This window comes from Callithrix jacchus, chromosome 2 (assembly GCF_049354715.1).
Source record: "Callithrix jacchus isolate 240 chromosome 2, calJac240_pri, whole genome shotgun sequence".
Taxonomy (NCBI): domain Eukaryota; kingdom Metazoa; phylum Chordata; class Mammalia; order Primates; family Cebidae; genus Callithrix; species Callithrix jacchus.
In genome coordinates, this window is record NC_133503.1 from 79142665 (window position 1) to 79161873 (window position 19209).

The following is a 19209-nucleotide window of genomic DNA, read 5'->3' on the forward strand; positions in this document are numbered from 1 at the left end:
ACAGGAAACAGTCACGTATAGAGAGACACTGCTTGATTTTTCTCTTTAAACATTGCTGAGCTGACTAGGCCCTGCCTCCGCAGCCTCACATGTGATATGGGGGATTGTGTTTCTTCTCATGTTTTGACTCCCAGAGCTGCAACTCCTGTGAAACCTAACCAGGTTTAGGTTGTCAGCTTTGTTCTGAGGATGGAAATGGCAAGAATTTGTTCATAGTTTGCTGCAATAATTTAGTGCCCCAATCTACTACCTTGACTCATTCACTGTCTTAGGTCCCTTTAACTCTGCTCCTAGCTGTATGTGCTCTGAAGAATGTGCTTTGGTGTTCACATGGCATATTTGGAGCCCCCAAAAATCATGGCTGCTGAGTTTGGATGACAGGCTCTTCTAAGTGAACTCATGTGCTATTAAGAGAGCCAAGGTGGTGGGAGTGAGGCTGCAGGCAGTTATAGCCAGCCAGCAAGTGGTGATGACTTCAATGGAGATATGCTCTCTTTGCAAGGCACTCTGCTTTATATGACCCATACGTCTCACTGGGAAAGTTTGGATTTCTATATGGAGGGAGTGGAAACTTTCCCACTTGTGAGAAGGCAAAGGAGAGATGTTATTAGCAGTTTCTGAAAGACATAGGTTGTATGTTAATTTCGCATCTCTATAAACCCTTCTGACTCAGCAGGAAAGTTTCTCTTCCAGGGGCAGTGGGGTTACATGTGGAATGTATCAGCACTGGATCTCAGAAGAGTGCTGTACGGCTTACAAGATTCAGCAGCCAGAATGTTCTTGAATCAAGCAAGACACTGGAGAGTACTTATCTTCTTCACAGCAATAAACAAGAGGGGGTGTGTTAAAAAATATCTGCCCTACTTATTTATAGTTGTGAAACTGAATTAAGCAGTTAATGTTTTTTCTAAGAATGTTTTGGACCCAAACTCTATCACTGTTTTACAATAATTAAAATAGGTTTGGATTGCTTTATAAATGCATTTACTGGAGAAAGTAATAGTTACTTCATAATGATAGTTAAAACAGTGAAACCACAAGTGTTTCAAGAATCAAGTGTATTAGGTGTATGTGTATGTGCTTGGTACTTTCTGGATTTTCCTGGTTGCTGTCAGAATATATCTAATGAATAAATATTTCTCAGGCTGCTTGCTCTTTCTAAAAGATTCTTTGGGGAATAACACACACCTTCAAGAAGAAATTTACTTGTCTTTGGCTCTCTATATTGGCAAGTGGAGACACAGAACCTAGATCCAATTATATTTCATTAGGCTTTTTGCTTAGCCAAAGCATGAAGTAGGTGGTATAAGCCTTCAGTTTTCCCTAGGGGTCCTTCCTTTTCGATACTTGCACCATTCCCTGGTTGCCCGAGGCTATAGTTTCAGTATTGAAACTAAACTTGTAAGGCTCTACTTACAAGTTTAGTTTCAGATTCTCCATCTTCTCCCAGCATCCTTTGTTTGTCTTTACCCCCAAATCAGCAATTCTTGCTTTTCATTGCTGTCCCTGTAGGTAGCCTACATGACTGACAATCAGGAAATCGAGGTTTCACTTTTTAAAGTACAGATTCAGTGGCTAAAGGTGCAGGTTTATGACATGAGCATGTTGCATAATGGTGGGGTCTGGGCTTCTAGTGAACCCGTCACCCAAATAGTGAACATAGTATCAACGGGTGGTTTCTCAGCGCTTGATCCCCCTTCTTTTGTCCCCATTTTTGAAGCCCCCACTGTCTGTTGTTTCCATCTTTATATCCATGTGTGGCTATTTCTTAGCTTTCACTTTTAAGTGAGAACCGATGCCTCTGCTAATGCCAGCTCTACTGCCTGAAACATTCCTTCCCATCTGTGACTGTTCACTACCTCCTAATCATCATTCATGGGTCATTGCTGATACCTAGCCTTTTATAAAACCTTTACATATTTTCCCTAGTAGGTATAATTTTTTTTTCTTTGAAGTCTTACAGTGATTTATTTATACCCTTAACTTCTTATCTTTTATTTGATACTGAATTTCAAACTTGTTTTAAGAGCCTTTACACTAAAGGATATTTCACAGAAGAGTAGCCCTATAACATGGCCCTTTCCAATTGAGTCATGTCTGAAAACCTTAATGAAGCCCTTTGCTCAATAAATAATGACTGCTGTTGTCTCTTCTAGTTTACTAAATTTCATCATTGAAAATTGGTAATCCAATTAAATTTTTTAAAAGTGCCTTAGTGCTCTGTTTTTAAATCTATATTACATCCATACTCAGTGAAAAAAAGGATTCCATTGCCCAAAATGACATCCTCTATCATTCTCATTGGGTGGTTTATAGTGCATAAACTCATATTGAAGGTGGAGAGAATCTGTATTGTTAACTCTAACATTTTCCAAATTAATTTGATCACATAACAACTTCTTCATTATTTTCCTATTAACACTTAAGAAATAAGTTACTTGATAATAATTTTATCAAATACTGGCTTAGGGTTTCTAGTCCCTTATTGTCAATAATACCTTTGTTCAAGAGTGACAAAGGAAATAAACACATATAAATAAAGAGTTACGGAGAAGAGGGAAGATAGCGCTGTAGGACCAACTCAGGATTGCAGCTCCCAGTGAATTCACAGAGGGTGAGTGGATGCCGCATTTCCATACAGATCTTTATTGTCCACAGACTAGGAGATTCACAGGTTTAAGAGCCCCACAGGCTGCCAGTGTGGCAGTTTGGGCCAGCATGGCTGTTTGTGCTGGTGCGGCTGTTTGGGCCAAGGCTGCAGTGCAGCGGCACTCCGAACAAAATATACTGGTTTGGTTGCCCTATTAAACCGGCAACTGGAGATTTCAGAAGGCAGATTAGCACATTCATCTGATTAAATGAGACATAAACAAAAGGCCAGGCCAGGAGATTCCTGGGTAGCAACGTGGTTTGAGCCCGCACAGTGGGTCACTGCATGGGAAATCACACAGATCCCAGCACCCTTGCAGCAGGTGACTGGAACACCTGGGAGAGCGTCAACCATTCAACTTAAAAAAAAAAAAAAAGGACTCTGAGGCAGGGAGCCAGGTGATCAGACTCAGCGGGTCCCACCCCCACAAAACCAAACAAAACAGCAATTGCTGACACAGCCTGCCATTGCTGAGGCAACCCGCCATAACAGAGAGAGTCTGCCACTACAGAGGTGGGCCACCATCACCACTGCAGTTCCACCAACACCCATATAATCAGGACTACAGGGAATTACAAAGGGCAGCAGGGCAGAGCCCAGAGCAATAGGGCGGAGTCCATGGCAGCTCATCATAGCCACTACAGGCAGGCAGTGACTTGACTGCCTCCTCGCTGGGCAGGAAAGTGCAACAGCTACTCATAAATAAAGCCCTAACTCCCAGGGACAGAGCACCTGAAGAAAAAAAAAGGGGGGGTTTATGAGTTCTGCTGCAGCAGACTGAAATGTACCTGCCTAGCAGCCCTGAATGAACAACAGAGCTCACAGCTCAGCAATAGAGCTTCTATAAAGTACAGACTGTCAACTCAAACAGCTCCCTGATGCCTGTATACCCAAAGAGTCACCTCACAAAGGACTGATCAGACTGACATTTGGAGGGTATCATTCAGGGACAAAGATAGCAGAAGAAGAACCTGGTAGCAACCCTCACAGTTCCGCAGCTGCTACAGGAGTTCCCCAGGCAAGCAGGGCCTGGAGTGGACCTCAGCAGTCCTACAGCAGTGGGGCCAGACTGTTAGAAGGAAAACTAAGAAACAGAAATACTTCATCATCAACAATCTGGAGGTTCACTCAGAGACCCATTCGGAAAATCAGCAACCGCTCAGAAGACAGGTGGATAAGTCCACAAAGATGGGAAGAAACCAGCGCAAAAAAGAGGAAAACACCCGAAACCAGAACACCTCACCTCCTACAAAGGACCAGAACTCACCAGCAAGGGAACAAACTGGATGGAGAAAGAATATGATGAAATGGCGGAATCAGACTTCAGAAGGTGGGTAATGAGACACTTCTGTGAGCTAAAAGAACATGTTCTAAATCAAGGCGAAATAACTGAGAACCTTAAAAAAGATTTGAGGAAAAGATAACAAGAATGGAAACTTAGAGACGAATATGAGTAAATTGAAGGAGCTGAAAATCACAACACAAGAACTTCACAAAGCATGCACAAGTTTCAACAGCCGAATTGACCAAGCAGAAGAAAGAATATCAGAAGTCGAAGATCAACTCAATGAAATAAAATGAGAAGCCAAGATTAGAGAAAAAAGTGCAAAAAAGAATGAACAAAGTCTCCAAGAAATGTGGGACTATGCGAAGAGACGAAATCTACGTTTGATAGGTGTATCTAAATTTGACAAAGAGAATTAATCCAAGCTGGAAAATACTCTTCAGGATATTATCCAGGAAAATTTCCTCAACCTAGCAAGACAGGCCAATATTCAAGTCCAGGAAATACAGAGAACACCACAAAGATATTCCACAAGAAGAGCAACCCCAAGGCACATAATCGTCAGATTCACCAGGGTTGAAATGAAGGAGAAAATGCTAAGGGTGGTCAGAGAGAAAGGTTGGGTCACCCACAAAGGGAAGCCCATCAGACTCACAGCAGATCTCTCGGCAGAAACCCTACAAGCCAGAAGAGAGTGGGGCCAATATTCAACATCCTTAAAGAAAATAACTTTCAACCCAGAATTTCATATCCAGCCGAACTGAGCTTCACAAGTGAAGGAAAAATGAAATCCTTTGCAAACAAGCAAGTACTCAGAGATTTTGTCACCACCAGGCCTGCTTTATAAGAGCTCCTGAAAGAGGCACTACACATAGAAAGGAACAACCAGTATCAGCCATTCCAAAAATATACCAAATGCTAAAGAGCATCAACAAAATGAAGAATCTGCATCAACTAACAGACAAAACAGCCATCTAGCATCAAAATGGCAGTATCAAATGCACACATAAGAATATTAATCCCAAATGTAAATGGGCTAAATGCACCAATCAAGAGACACAGACTGGCAAATTGGATAAAAAGCCAAAACCTATCAGTGTGCTGTATCCAGGAAACCCATCTCACATGCAAGGATACACAAAGGCTCAAAATAAAGGGATGGAGGAAGATTTACCAGGCAAATGGAGAGAAAAAAAAAAAAAAAAAAAAAAAAGCAGGAGTTGCAATTCTCGCCTCTGATAAAATAGACTTTAAAGCAACAAAGATCAAAAGAGACAAAGAAGGGCATTACATAATGGTCAAAGGATTGATACAACAAGAAGAGCTAACAATCCTAAATATATATGGACCCAATACAGGAGCACCCAGATACATAAGGCAAGTTCTTAATGACTTACAAAGAGACTTAGACTCCCACTCAACAATAGTGGTAGACTTTAACATTCCACTGTCAATATTAGACAGATCAACCAGACAGAAAATTAACAAGGATATCCAGGGCTTGAACTCAGACCAGGAACAAGCAAACCTGATTGACATTTACAGAACTGTCAACCCCAAATCCACAGAATATACATTCTTCTCAGCACCACATTACACCTACTTTAAATTTGACCACATAATTGGAAGTAAAGCACTCCTCAGCAAATGCAAAGCAACTGACATAATAACAAACAGTCTCTCAGACCATAGTGCAATCAAGTTAGAACTCAGAATTCAGAAACTAACTCAGAACCATACAGCTTCATGGAAACTGAACAACTGACTCTTGAATGTTGACTGGATAAACAATGAAATGAAGGCAGAAATAAAGTAGTTCTTCAAAACCAAGGAGAACGAAGAAACAATATACCAGAATCTCTGGGACACATTTAAAGCAGTCTCTAGAGAAAAATATATAGCAATAAGTGCCCACATAAGAAGAGTGGAGAGGTCCAAAATTGACATCCTCTCATCAAAATTGAAAGAGCTAGAGGAGCAAGAGCAAAAAAACTCAAAAAACTTAGCCGAAGACAAGAAATGACTAAAATTAGAGCAGAACTGAAGGAGATAGAGCCACGAAAAACCCTTCAAAAAATCAATAAATCCAAGAGCTGGTTTTTTGAGAAGCTCAACAAAATAGACAGACCACTAGCCAGATTGATTAAAAAGAAAAGAGAGAATAACGAGATAGATGCAATAAAAAACGATAAAGGGGAAATCACCACAGATTCCACAGAAATTCAAACCATCATCAGAGAATATTACAAACAAATCTATTCACATAAACTAGTAAACCTGGAAGAAATGGATAAATTCCTGGGTACTTGTGTTCTCCCAAGCCTAAACCAGGAGGAAGCCGAAACTATGAACAGACCAATTACAAGGTCTGAAGTTGATGCAGCAATTAAGAGCCTACCACACAAAAAAAAAGCCCAGGTCCAGATGGGTTCACAGCCAAATTCTACCAGAGACACAAAGAGGAGCTGGTACCATTCCTTCTGAAACTATTTCAAATAATCCAAAAAGAGGGAATTCTTTCCAAATCATTTTATGAGACCAACATCATCCTGATACCAAAACCCGGCTGAGATCAAACGAGAAAAGAAAACTTCAGGCCAATATCTATGATGAACATAGATGCAAAAATCTTCAATAAAATACTGGCAGGCCAATTGCAACAGCACATCAAAAAGCTTATCCATTATGATCAAGTAGGATTCATCCCAGGGATGCAAGCCTGGTTCAACATACGCAAGTCTATAAACGTAATTCACCACATAAACAGAACCAAAAACAAAAACCGCGTGATTATCTCAATTGACGTGGAGAAGGCCTTTGACAAAATTCAACAGTCCTTTATGCTAAAAACCCTCAATAAACTCGGTATTGATGGAACGTATCTCAAAATAATAAAAGCTATTTATAACAAACCAACAACCAACATCATACTGAATGGGCAAAAACTGGAAGCATTCCCTTTGAAATCTGGCACTAGACAAGGACGCCCTCTCTCACCACTCCTATTCAATATAGTACTGGAAATTCTAGCCAGAGCAAACAGGCAATAAATAAATAAATAATAAAGGGTATTCAAATAGGAAAGGAGGAAGTCAAATTGTCTCTACTTGCAGACGACATGATAGTATATCTAGAAGACCCCAATATCGCTGCAGCCCAAAAACTCCTGAAACTGATAAGCAACTTCAGCAAAGTCTCAGGATATAAAATCAATGTGCAAAAATCACAAGCATTCCTATATACCAATAACAGACTTAAAGAGAGCCAAATCAAGAACGAACTGCCATTCACAATTACTACAAGGAGAATAAAATACCTACAAATACAACTTACAAGGAACGTAAGGGACCTCTTCAAGGAAAACTACAAACCACTGCTCATCGAAATAAGAGAGGACACAAACAGATGGAGAAACATTCCATGTTCATGGTTAGGAAGAATCAATATGGTGAAAATGGCCATACTGCCCAAAGTAATTTACAGATTCAACGCTATTCCCATCAAGCTACCATTGACTTTCTTCACAGAACTGGAAAAAAACCACCATGAACTTCATATGGAACCAAAAGAGAGCCTACATAGCCAAGTCAATTCTAAGCAAAAAGAACACAGCAGGAGGCATCACACTACTGGACTTCAAACTATACTACAAGGCTACAGTAATCAAAACAGCATGGTACTGGTACCGAAATAGAGATATAGACCAACGGAACAGAACACAGGCATCGGAGGCAACACAACATATCTACAACCATACAATCTTTGATAATCCTGACAAAAACAAGCAATGGGGAAAGGATTCCCTGTTTAATAAATGGTGTTGGGGAAACTAGCTAGCTATTGCAGAAAGCAGAAACTGGACCCCTTCCTGACATCTTACACTAAAATTAACTCCAGATGGATTAAAGACTTAAACATAAGACCTGGCACCATAAAAACCCTAGAAGAAAATCTAGGCAAAACCATTTAGGACATAGGAGTAGGCAAAAACTTCATGACCAGAACACTGAAAGCATTGGCAACAAAAGCCAAAATAGAGAAATGAGACCTAATAAAACTCCACAGCTTCTGCATGGCAAAAGAAACAGTCACTAGAGTGAATCAGCAACCAACAGAATCGGAGAAAATTTTTGCAGTCTACCCATCTGACAAAGGGCTGATATGCAGAATTTACAAAGAACTAAAACAGATTTACAAGAAAAAAACAAACAAGCCCATTTAAAAATGTGCGAAGGATATGAACAGACACTTTACAAAAGAAGACATATATGAGGCCAACAAACATATGAAAAAATGCTCATCATCACTGGTCATTAGAGAGATGCAAATCAAAACCACATTGAGATACCATCTCACGCCAGTTAGAACGGTGATCATTAAAAAATCTGGAGACAACAGATGCTGGAGAGGATGTGGAGAAATAGGAACACTCTTACACTCCTGGTGGGAGTGTAAATTAGTTCAACCATTGTGGGAGACAGTGTGGCAATTACTCAAGGACCTAGAAATAAAAATTCCATTTGACCCAGCAATCCCATTACTGGGTATATATCCAAAGGACTATAAATTGTTGTACCATAGGACACATGCACATGAATGTTCATTGCAGCACTGTTTACGATAGCAAAGACCTGGAACCAACTCAAATGCCCATCGATGATAGACTGGACTGGGAAAATGTGGCACAGATACACCGTGGAATATTATGCAGCAATAAAAAATGATGAGTTCATGTCCTTTTTAGGGACATGGATGAATCTGGAGAACATCATTCTGAGCAAGCTGACAGAAGAACAGAAAATGAAATACTGCATATTCTCACTCATAGGCGGGTGATGAACAATGAGATCACATGGACACAGGGAAAGGAGCACTACACACTGGGATCTATTGGGGGGAATAGCGGAGGAACAGTGGTGGGGGGAGCTGGGGAGAGATAGCATGGGGAGAAATGCCAAATGTGGTTGAAGTGGAGGAAGGCAGCAAAACACACTGCCATGTGTGTACCTATGCAACTGTCTTGCATGTTTTGCACATGTACCCCAAAATCTAAAATGCAATACAAAAATAAATAAAAGAGTTACTATATTGGAAAAGCAGTCTTGTGAGAATATGGATATCTGAGGCCTCTTAACCCTTACCTATCAACTAATCATTCTCTCTTTTTTACAGCATTTTTAAGAATTACAGTATCATTTTCCTATGGATGGATTTTTATCCATAATAATTGTTTTTGAACCATAAGAATTGGAAAAATAGGATTAAATACAGCTTAACTAGGCAAAACTATTTATATATTTATTAGGTTGGTGCAAAATAATTGTGGTTTTTGCCACTAAAAGTAATTGCAAATACTTTTGCACCAACCTAATACCTCACATTTCCCTCTTTCATTAGCTTTTTTTTCTGTCTTTCAAGATTACTGAAAGCCAGTGGAAACATTTGAAAGTATTTCCAGCTGCAATGCCTATACAATGATCAGATGAGCTGTAGGTGTTCATCAAGTTAATTTAGAAATTATTTGCATATCTTTGATTACAAAGCAATACTATAATTGGGTTACATAAATCCTGTGCATTTCTTATAAAATATTTTCAAAATTGGTAAATAAGTGTGGCAGTTACCATAATTGAATTCACAGTATTTATGTAATAGGGAGCCTCTATTACATCCAACTATACAGTATTGTTGGGCAAGATTCTGAGTCTCACTGAAGTTTGGTTTCCTCAGCTAAAAAGGAAAGAAATTAGTGGTACCTTAAATGTTGGTAAGAGGTTTCATATATACAGTGGCCAACAGAATGCTCAGCAAATATTAAGCACTAAAAAACTTTGCTGTTATTTTGAGAGTGCATATAAATATGTACTTCACTTTAGGTATAAACTGCTATAAAGAAAAACAGGAAAAATTAAAAATTAAAGCCATATTAACAATTTATAGATATAAAAATCAATTATGTTTCCAAGAGTCCCCCTTCTCTGTGTGATTCTAGGTGTGAACTATCCAAAAGTGGGACTTTCATGGTATTCAAATGCTAGCAGAAGATAAGAAATAACTAATATCAGAGCAGAACTGAAGGAGATAGAGACATAAAAGAACCCTTCAAAAAATCAGTGAATCCCAGAGCTGGTTTTTTGAAAAGATTAACAAAATAGATAGACCACTAGCCAGAAGAGTAAAGAAGAAAAGAAAGAAGAATCAAATAGATGCAATAAAAAAATGATAAAAGGCATATCACTGCCAATTCCACAGAAATACAAACTACCATCAGAGAATATTATAAACAGCTCTATGCAAATAAACTAGAAAATCTAGAAGAAATAAATTTCTGGACACATAAACCCTTCCAAAACTAAACCAGGAAGAAGTCAAATCCCTGAAGAGACCAATAACAAGTTCCGAAATTGAGGCAGCAATTCACAGCCTGCCAAGAAAAAAAGTCCAGGACCACACAGGTTCACAGCCGAATTCTATCAGATGTATGAAGAGGAGCTGGTACCATTCCTTCTGAAACTATTCCAAGCAATACAAAAAGAGGAAATCCTCCCTAACTTATTTTATGATACCAACATCATCCTGATACCAAAACTTGGCAGAGACACAACTGAAAAAGAAAATTTCAGGCCAATATCCGTGATGAACATTGATGTGAAAATCCTCAATAAACTACCGGCAAACTGAATCCAACAGCACATCAAAATTCTTATCCATAACAATCAAGTCGGCTATATCCCTGGGATCCAAGTCTGGTTGAAAATATGCAAATCAGTAAATGTAATCTATCACATAAACAGAACCAAATTTTAAAAACCATGTGATTATCTCAATAGATGCAGAGAAGGCCTTTGACAAAATTCAATAGCCCTTTATGCCCAAAATTCACAACACATTAGATATCAATGGAATGTATCTCAAAATAATAAGAGCTAGTTTTGACAAACTCACAGCCAATATCAACCTGAATGGGCAGAAACTGGAAACATTCCCTTTGAAAACCGGCATAAGACAAGATGCATTCTTTCACCACTCCTATTCAATGTAGTATTGGAAGTTCTGTTCAGGACAGTCAAGCAAGAGAAAGAAATAAATGGTATTCAGTTATGAAAAGAGGAAGTCAAATTGTCTCTATTTGCAGATGACATGATTGTATATTTAGAAGATTCCATCGTCTCAGCCCAAAATCTCCTTAAGCTGATAAGCACTTCAGCAAACTCTCAGCATACAAAAATCAATGTGCAAAAATCACAAGCATTCCTAGACACCAAAAACAGACAGAGAGCCAAATCATGAGTGAATCCCAATTCACAATTGCTACAAAGAGAATAAAATACCTAGGAATACAACTAACAGGGGATGTGAAGGACCTTTTCAAAGAGAACTACAAACCATTGCTCAATGAAATAAGAGAGGACACAAACAGATGGAAAAACATTCTATGCTCATGGTTAGAAAGAATCAATATTGTGAAAATGGCCACACTGCCCAAAGTAATTTACAGATTCAAGGCTATCCCCATCTAGCTACCATTGACTTTCTTCACAGAATTGCAACAAACCACCTTAAATTTCATATGGAACCAAAAAAGAGCCCTCATAGCAAAGACAATCCTAAGCAAAGAAAACAAATCTGGAGGCATCATGCCACCTGACTTCAAACTGTACTACAAGGCTATAGTAATTAAAACAGCATGGGACTGGTACCAAAACAGAGATATAGACCAATGGAACAGAACAGAGGCCTCCGAGATGATGCCACACATCTACAACCATCTGATCTTTGACAACCCTGACAAAAATAAGCAATGGGGGAAGAATTCCTTATTTAATAAATGGTGTTGGGAAAATTGGCTAGCCAGAGACAGAAAGCTGAAACTGAATCCTTTTTTTACACCTTATGCAAAAATTAACTCAAGATGGATTAGAGATTTAAACATAAGACAACACCATAAAAACCCTACAGAAAATCTAGGCAATACCATTCTGGACATAAGCATGGCACGGACTTCATGACTAAAACACCAAAAGCAATGGCAACGAAGGCCAAAATAGACAAATGGGATCTAATTAAACTTAAGAGTGTCTGCACAGCAAAAGAAACTATCATTAGAGTGAACAGGTAACCGACAGAATGGAAAAAATTTTTGCAATCTGCCCATCTGACAAAGGGCTAGTATCCAGAACCTACAAAGAACTTAAACAAATTTACAAGAAACAAAAAAAAAACCAAACCCCATCAAAATGTGGGCAAAGGATATGAACAGACACTTCTCAAAAGAAGATTTATGCAGCCCACAAACATATGAAGAAAAGCTCATCATCACTGGTCATTAGAGAAATGCAAATCAAAACCACATTGAGATACCATCTCATGCCAGTTAGAATGGTGATGATTAAAAAATCAGGAGACAACAAATGCTGGAGAGGATGTGGAGAAATAGGAATGCTTTTACACTGTTGGTGGGAGTGTAAATTAGTTCAACCATTGTGGAAGACAGTGTGGTGATTCCTCAAGGATCTAGAACACCATTTGACCCAGCAATCCCATTACTGGGTATGTACCCTAAGGATTATAAATTATTCTATTATAAATATACATGCACAGATATGTTTATTGTGGCACTGTTTACAATAGCAAAGACTTGGAACCAACCCATATGCCCATGAATGAGTGACTGGATAAAGAAAATGTGGTACATATACATCATGGAATACTATGCAGCCATAAAAAATAATGAGTTAATGTCCTTTGCAGGACATATATTAAGCTGGAAGCCATTATTCTCAGCAAACTGGCACAATAACAGAAAACCAAACACCACGTGTTCTCACTTATACGTGGGTATTGAACAATAAGAACATATGGACACAGGTAGGGGAACATTATACACTGGGGCCTGTGGAGGAGGTGGGGACTAAGGGAGGGATAACAGGGGTTAGGGGGCTAGGGGAGGGATAGCATTAAGATAAATACCTAATATAGATGACAGGGTGATGGATGCAGCCAACCATCATGGCATGTGTATACCTATGTAAGAAACCTACACATTCTGCATATGTACCCCAGAACTTAAAGTACAATAATAAATACATCTATCTATCTATCTATCTATCTATCTATCTATCTATCTATCTATCCCTATCCCCTTTCCCCCCACCATTCCTAGCCTCTAGCAATCTCTGTTCTACTCTTTACTTCTAAGAGATCAACACATTTTTGCTTCTGCATTTGAGTGAGGCATGTGGTGTTTAACTTTGTGTTCCTGGCTTATTTTATGTAACATAATGTCCTCTAGTCTCATGCATGGTGCTGCAAATGACAGAATTTCATTCTTTTTTATGGCTGAACTGTATTCCATGATCTATATATACCACAGTTTCTTTACACATTCATCTGTTGATGGATACTTGGGTTGATTCCACATCTTGACTATTGTAAATAGTGCTGCAATAGGCATGGAAGCCATTTATGATTTCATGCACATTTTGGAATTGCTTTTTCTGTATCTGTGAAGAATGTCGTTGACACTTTGATAGCTAATGCATTGAGTCTGTATATTGTTTAGGGAGTGCCATCATTTAACATTAATTTTTCCAGTTCATGACCATGGGATGTTTGTTTGTATCTTCCTCAATTTCTTTCATCACTGTTTTAGAGTTTGTTTTACTCATAGAGATTGTCTACTTCCTTGATTAAATTTACTCCCAGGTATTTTATTTTTTGAAGCTAATGTAAATGGGATTGCTTTCTTGATTTGTTTTCCAGGTTGTCATTGTTAGCATGTAGAAGCACTACTGATGCTTGTATATTGATTTTATATCCTGGGATTTTACTGAATTTGTTTATCGGTTCTCAGAGTATTTAGGTTTTTCTATATATAAGATCATGTCCTCTGCACACAAGGCCAAATTTTACTTCTTCCTTTCCAATTTGTATGCCCTTTGTTTCTTTCTCTTCTGTAATTTCTCTGGCTGTGATTCCCAGCACTATGTTGAATAAGAGTGGTACAGGCTCCCTTATTTGCTTCCACTTTTAGATGAAATATTTTCAGCTTTTCTCTGTTCAATAGGATGCTAACTGTGGGTTTGACACATACAGCCTTTACTGTGTTGAGGCACCTCAACACAGGAAACCTTTTTAATTGTACTGCTGATTTCCTCAGGACCTATCCCTATCATCTGTCATGTCTGCTAAATCCATACTTAGAATCAAGTCCTGGAAAATCCAAGGGGACCAAGATTTTCTTCAATCCAAGTATGGAAGATATACAATCTTGGATTAGCTTGAATTTTTTTGATATGCATGTGCTAAGTAGAGATTCTGGCTTTAAGATGTTAGTTGATGTGACTGAGAATAATTCTAACAGTTTGACTGAAAACTGGACCCAATAGTGGTTTGTATTGAGCAAAGTTGAGATGCCAGACTTCCTCACTACAATGTAGTATGGAGAAAGGTATACAACAATTTCAGAAGATTGGTTTTAATATGATAGATATGCTCATCCACTTGTTAAATATGTTTTCCAAGAGGGTCTAGAGGGCATTCCCTAATCAAGGCTTTGAAAGATACAGTGGTGAAGGCAGTGTTGGAATTTTTAAAGGATGCTGTAGTGGCTATTCTCTGGAAGCCAGGAATAACATTGGGAAATGCTGCCACAGAACTGGTCTTATAGAATTTAACGAGTATAATAAATTCCATATGGCCTGGAACCATTGGCCGGATTTAACTTTCAAAGACCACGTGTGCATGGATGCTATAAAGAGCAGCAGATTCAATGAGTAAAGGGAATTGCTATGGTATAATTTTGGTTCCCCCGTCACCCCCACCAAATTAATATGTTGGAACTTAATGCCCACTGTGATAGAACTAAGAGGTAGTGCCTTAAGAACATAATTAAATCATGAGGCAGAACTCTCATGAATGGAATAACATCCTTACAAAAGTCTTTAGAGAGCATTCTTACCCCTTCTGCCACGTCAGGACAAAACAAAGGCACCATTCATGATGAACAGGTCCTTGCGAGACACCAAATCTGCTGGTGCCTTGATCTTGGACTTCCCAGATCAGAACTGTGAGCAATAAATTTTTGTTTATAAATTAGCCAGTCTCAGGTATTTTGCTATAGCAGTCCAAACAGACTAAGACGGGAATGGTTTGACCTACAAACATTTTTGGTATTGGCCAATTGACCACGGTACGGTGTCCTTAGGACTGAAATATGTGGGCATTCTTCTAAAATGTCACTTGATTTATATAAGCATTATAATCTATATACTTAGTGAACAGAAGTTTGATTTGAATCACCACACTAGATAAGTGCATTCCCTTGATCAGTTTTTATTGGAGAGATGGTTCTCAGAACCAGAACTCCCTGAATGAAGGGGAGGCCAATTTTGAGAATGGTTTCTCAAAAACTTCAGGGACCTCACAGCTTGGTAAAATTTCTAGGAATCCAGTGACATGTTGAGATATCCCTTCTAAGTTAAGGACAAATTCCTGCCTCTAGCCGTTCCTGAGAGACACACATCCCATTTGGGCTGTATAACTGTATAACTCATTTTGGAATGTTCCTTTACACAATATTACTGAGTAATCCCAAAGACTTCCAGTTTTATGTACTACATAGAATAAGAAGATAATCTATAACCAGTCTAGGTTGCAATTGAAGCTATTCTGCTCTTTAGGCAATGTGGCACAGCAAATATGATGGTACTAAAAGAATAAATGGCACATACGATCCTATATGGGGCTTCTGGCAGGCTCCTATTGGTTAATCACAGTGAGGTCTTAACTTTGGAGCAAAGCTGTGTCATCTTCTACAAATAATTACTTCTGTTTTAAGAAACTATTTCTGGTTTGAATGAAATGCTAGTAAATGTTTACTCCTTGACCACAGGCCACCAAATTCCCATGTAACTTGAACTGCTCGTTATAACCTGGGTGGTGTCTGGTCCATCCAGCTTACCTGGGCAGAATATTACTTTATCATCAAGTGTATAAGATTAGTCTCGAGCACACGCTGAAGGCATAAGTACCTTGAATAATTGGATCTGATGGTAAGGGTCCTACTATTGCTACATTGCCTCCACTCTCTCAACCCATACAGCCTCATAGAGAATTTATTTTAATGAATTGACTGAGACAGAAAACATTTGGTCCTGGTTTACTAATGGTTCTTCACAATACGCTAGCATAACCAAGAGTAGACAGTTGTAGCTCTACAACTCCACACAGAGGTGACTCGAGTGATTAGTAAGAAAAATCCTCTCAGAAGGAGTTCAAGCTGAGCATCTGGCTATTTTGACTGAAAGAAAAAACAGCCACTGGTATAAATATGCACTAACTTATGGGCTGTGTCTAATGGATTTGGTAGGAACTTGAAAGGAGCATGACAAAAACCGGTAATAATGAAGTTCTGAGGAGAAAGAATGTGGATAGAACTCCTTGAATTGCTTATATACTTATATTCCATTTGAATGTTAACCAAACAGCATACTCAGGAGAAACTGTTCTCAATCATCAGGTGGATAAGATAACATGTTCTTTTGATCTTGATCACTCTCTTCCACCCATTTCTATCCTTGACCAATACCATCATAAATAAAGAGATAATGGTGGCAGGGGTGAAGATTATGTGTGGGCTAAGCAACATGAACTTCTTTCACCAAGGTCAATCTAGATACAGTCACTGCTGACAGTTCCACCTAACAGCAGAGAAGACATTTTGGTACCCTTCCATGGGAGAACCAACCCACCACTTTGATTGTAGGTTGATTACATTAGACTGTTTCTATCACAAAGGAGGCAGTGGCTTGGTGGCTTGTTCTTGCACAAATAGTTAGTTGATCTGAAAATAAATTTGCTTTCCCCGTTTGTAAGGCTTCTGCCAAAATACCATCTGTGGACTTAACAAATGTCTCACTCACTGTTAGGGTATTTCACACAATATTGTTTTTGTTCAGGGAACTTGTGTGACAGCAAATAAAATGTGGCAAGGGGCTCAACCTCGTGTACATCTCTCATATTACCATGCTCCCCATCACCCTGAAGCAGATGGCCTAACAGAATATGTCTTTTTAAGAAAGATTTAGTCTCTTACCAGGTGTACAAAAACACTTTGGAGGTCTGAGATAATGTTCTCTCTAAGATGTATATTTTCTGAATTATCAACCAATACTGAATTATCAACCAATAATACCAATACATGGTGCTATTTCTACCTAGATTTATGGATTCAGGAATCAAGGGATGGAACTGAGAGTGCCTCCTCTTACTATTTTAATTTTTCCTTGTCCCATTCATCTACTATCTCACATAAAATTTGTGGATATTGGTTAACCCTGTAGCTCAGCAATTAAATTAAAGGGCTTACATAGGAAGGGTCAATCTAGAAAAAAGTGACCTCAATATTAAAACACATTTATTACAATGAGGGTGAAAAATTTAAAGAGAGAAATTTAAAGAACTGTGAAGCTTGAGGTTTTACCCTACTTGCACCTTATCAAGTTAGCACATTATGATTTCAGGGCAGAAGACATGAAACTCCTGTGTTAGAGACAAGTGACTTTATTATTCATGGCAATAGTAGTAGCCAGGGATTCAGCTTTTCCTGTACTAGATCCCTGAGCCCCATTTCCCACAGGGTGACAAAAAGAGAGTCAGATGACATCAGCACATGCATTGGGCTGTCTTATAGTAAAGAAACCCCAATTTTAGAGAACCTGAAACTTTTATAAGGAGAAGCATATTTGTCCTTTGCTCCCAAGACAGATACTATCTTCCAACTATACAAACATCCTTTAGAAGACACTCCAGGACAAAAGTAGACAGTACCTTTGTGTGTCAGACATGTAGATATGTGACAAGACTATGAAGAATTATCTCTCAATGGCAAATTTCACATATTTTATTGAAAAATCTAAGAAATCATGTGAATCATGTACAATATTTTCTCACAAGAAAAATTTTAAGCTGGATTTTGAACGTTTCACAGAATTGTAAAACTTTTTAATTTTTAAACGGAAGAAAAACACAATGAAACTACCACAGTATTATATGCTTTCTGTTTTTCCTTATTCCTAGGGAAAAGGCTGAGAAAAATCAGTAAATTTTCTAATTATGATTCGTAAGGCTAAGTACTATGCTCTTTAATAAATCTGCTAAAAAGATACAGGAAAATAGGTGGATCAATGTTTTCTTTGTTAAAGTATTTAAGAAAAGCTAAAATCTAATGACAATATGTTAAAGTAATACACATTTTTGTAAGATGTTACCATTTCTAACGATTTCTCTACACTATATCAACAGTGCAATTGTGATTCAGTGTAAATCATTACAGTGTTTCATTGTTACAATATTTGTGTTCAAGTACATGTTCATGAACATGATCAAAGTCTCTATTCTGACTTTTCTTTTCCATTATCAAAATAAGGTTATAATTACAGCAGACTTTTTCCTATGGATGTCTATAAATCTGAACCAAATTCATAATACATTCTCTAAAAACCTGTTCAGCACTATGAGGTTCATTATGTTTGCACATCTTTTGCAGATTACAGAAAATGGGCTAATTCTGCAGCAGGACACCAAAATCCAAAAATAGTTTCTCTTCATATATAACTAAACTATTATGCTAAGTCAGTATACATTCTGGGTAATTCAATGGTATTGGTGGGGAGAGAGTAGCACCTTAGAGATAGCCCTAACAAACAACAAAACATTTTTTAAGTATAATGATCTGCTTTTTTCTTTTTCTTTTTATTAGATTACTGGATCCAACTAATTTATTCATAGAAAATTATTTATGAAGCCATGTAGCATAAATCAAAATGTTTGTGTAATCAAACCAAGCACCATATTGGATGTTTGGCAGGCAAAAATAATAATAATAATAAATTAGTTTGATTAAATTATATGTAATCTGATAATATTTGGTCTCAAAAACATGCTAGTGTGTGTGTTTATAAATAATGTAATTGGAAACAGCTGTGATCCAGACAGCCTGCTAGAGGTCAACTCTTCTGCTGCAGCTTTTGGGCATAGAAGTCCCTGCACGTCTCACAGCAACGCTGATACCATCGCATGTCCTGACATAGGTTCTTTTCACGTATCACTCGGCAGTACACTGGCCACTGATCTCCCAGGCACTTGAATGTCAGAGCAGCTGTGAAATAGAACATAGTGAATTCAATCCATGCAGATATCATATATGTCATTAGTAAAAACAAACTTCAAGCATTTAAGTGGGGGGAATTTTGTACACTGTCTTTGATTCATT

The 19209-nt window shown here is 38.2% G+C and overlaps 1 protein-coding gene across 3 annotated transcripts in view; it reads right to left on the minus strand.

Annotated features, from left to right (window-relative positions):
* Nucleotides 1-17814: 17814 nt before the first annotated feature.
* Nucleotides 17815-19209, minus strand: part of ADAMTS19 (ADAM metallopeptidase with thrombospondin type 1 motif 19) — a 266721-nt gene continuing 265326 nt past the window's right edge. For all 3 annotated transcript variants that reach the window (XM_002744633.6, XM_035290949.3, XM_078364939.1), the window contains one exon: nt 17815-19095. In XM_002744633.6, the coding sequence (XP_002744679.3) occupies nt 18944-19095 (152 nt within the window). In that variant the 3' untranslated portion in view covers nt 17815-18943. The remainder of the gene's footprint in view (nt 19096-19209) is intronic.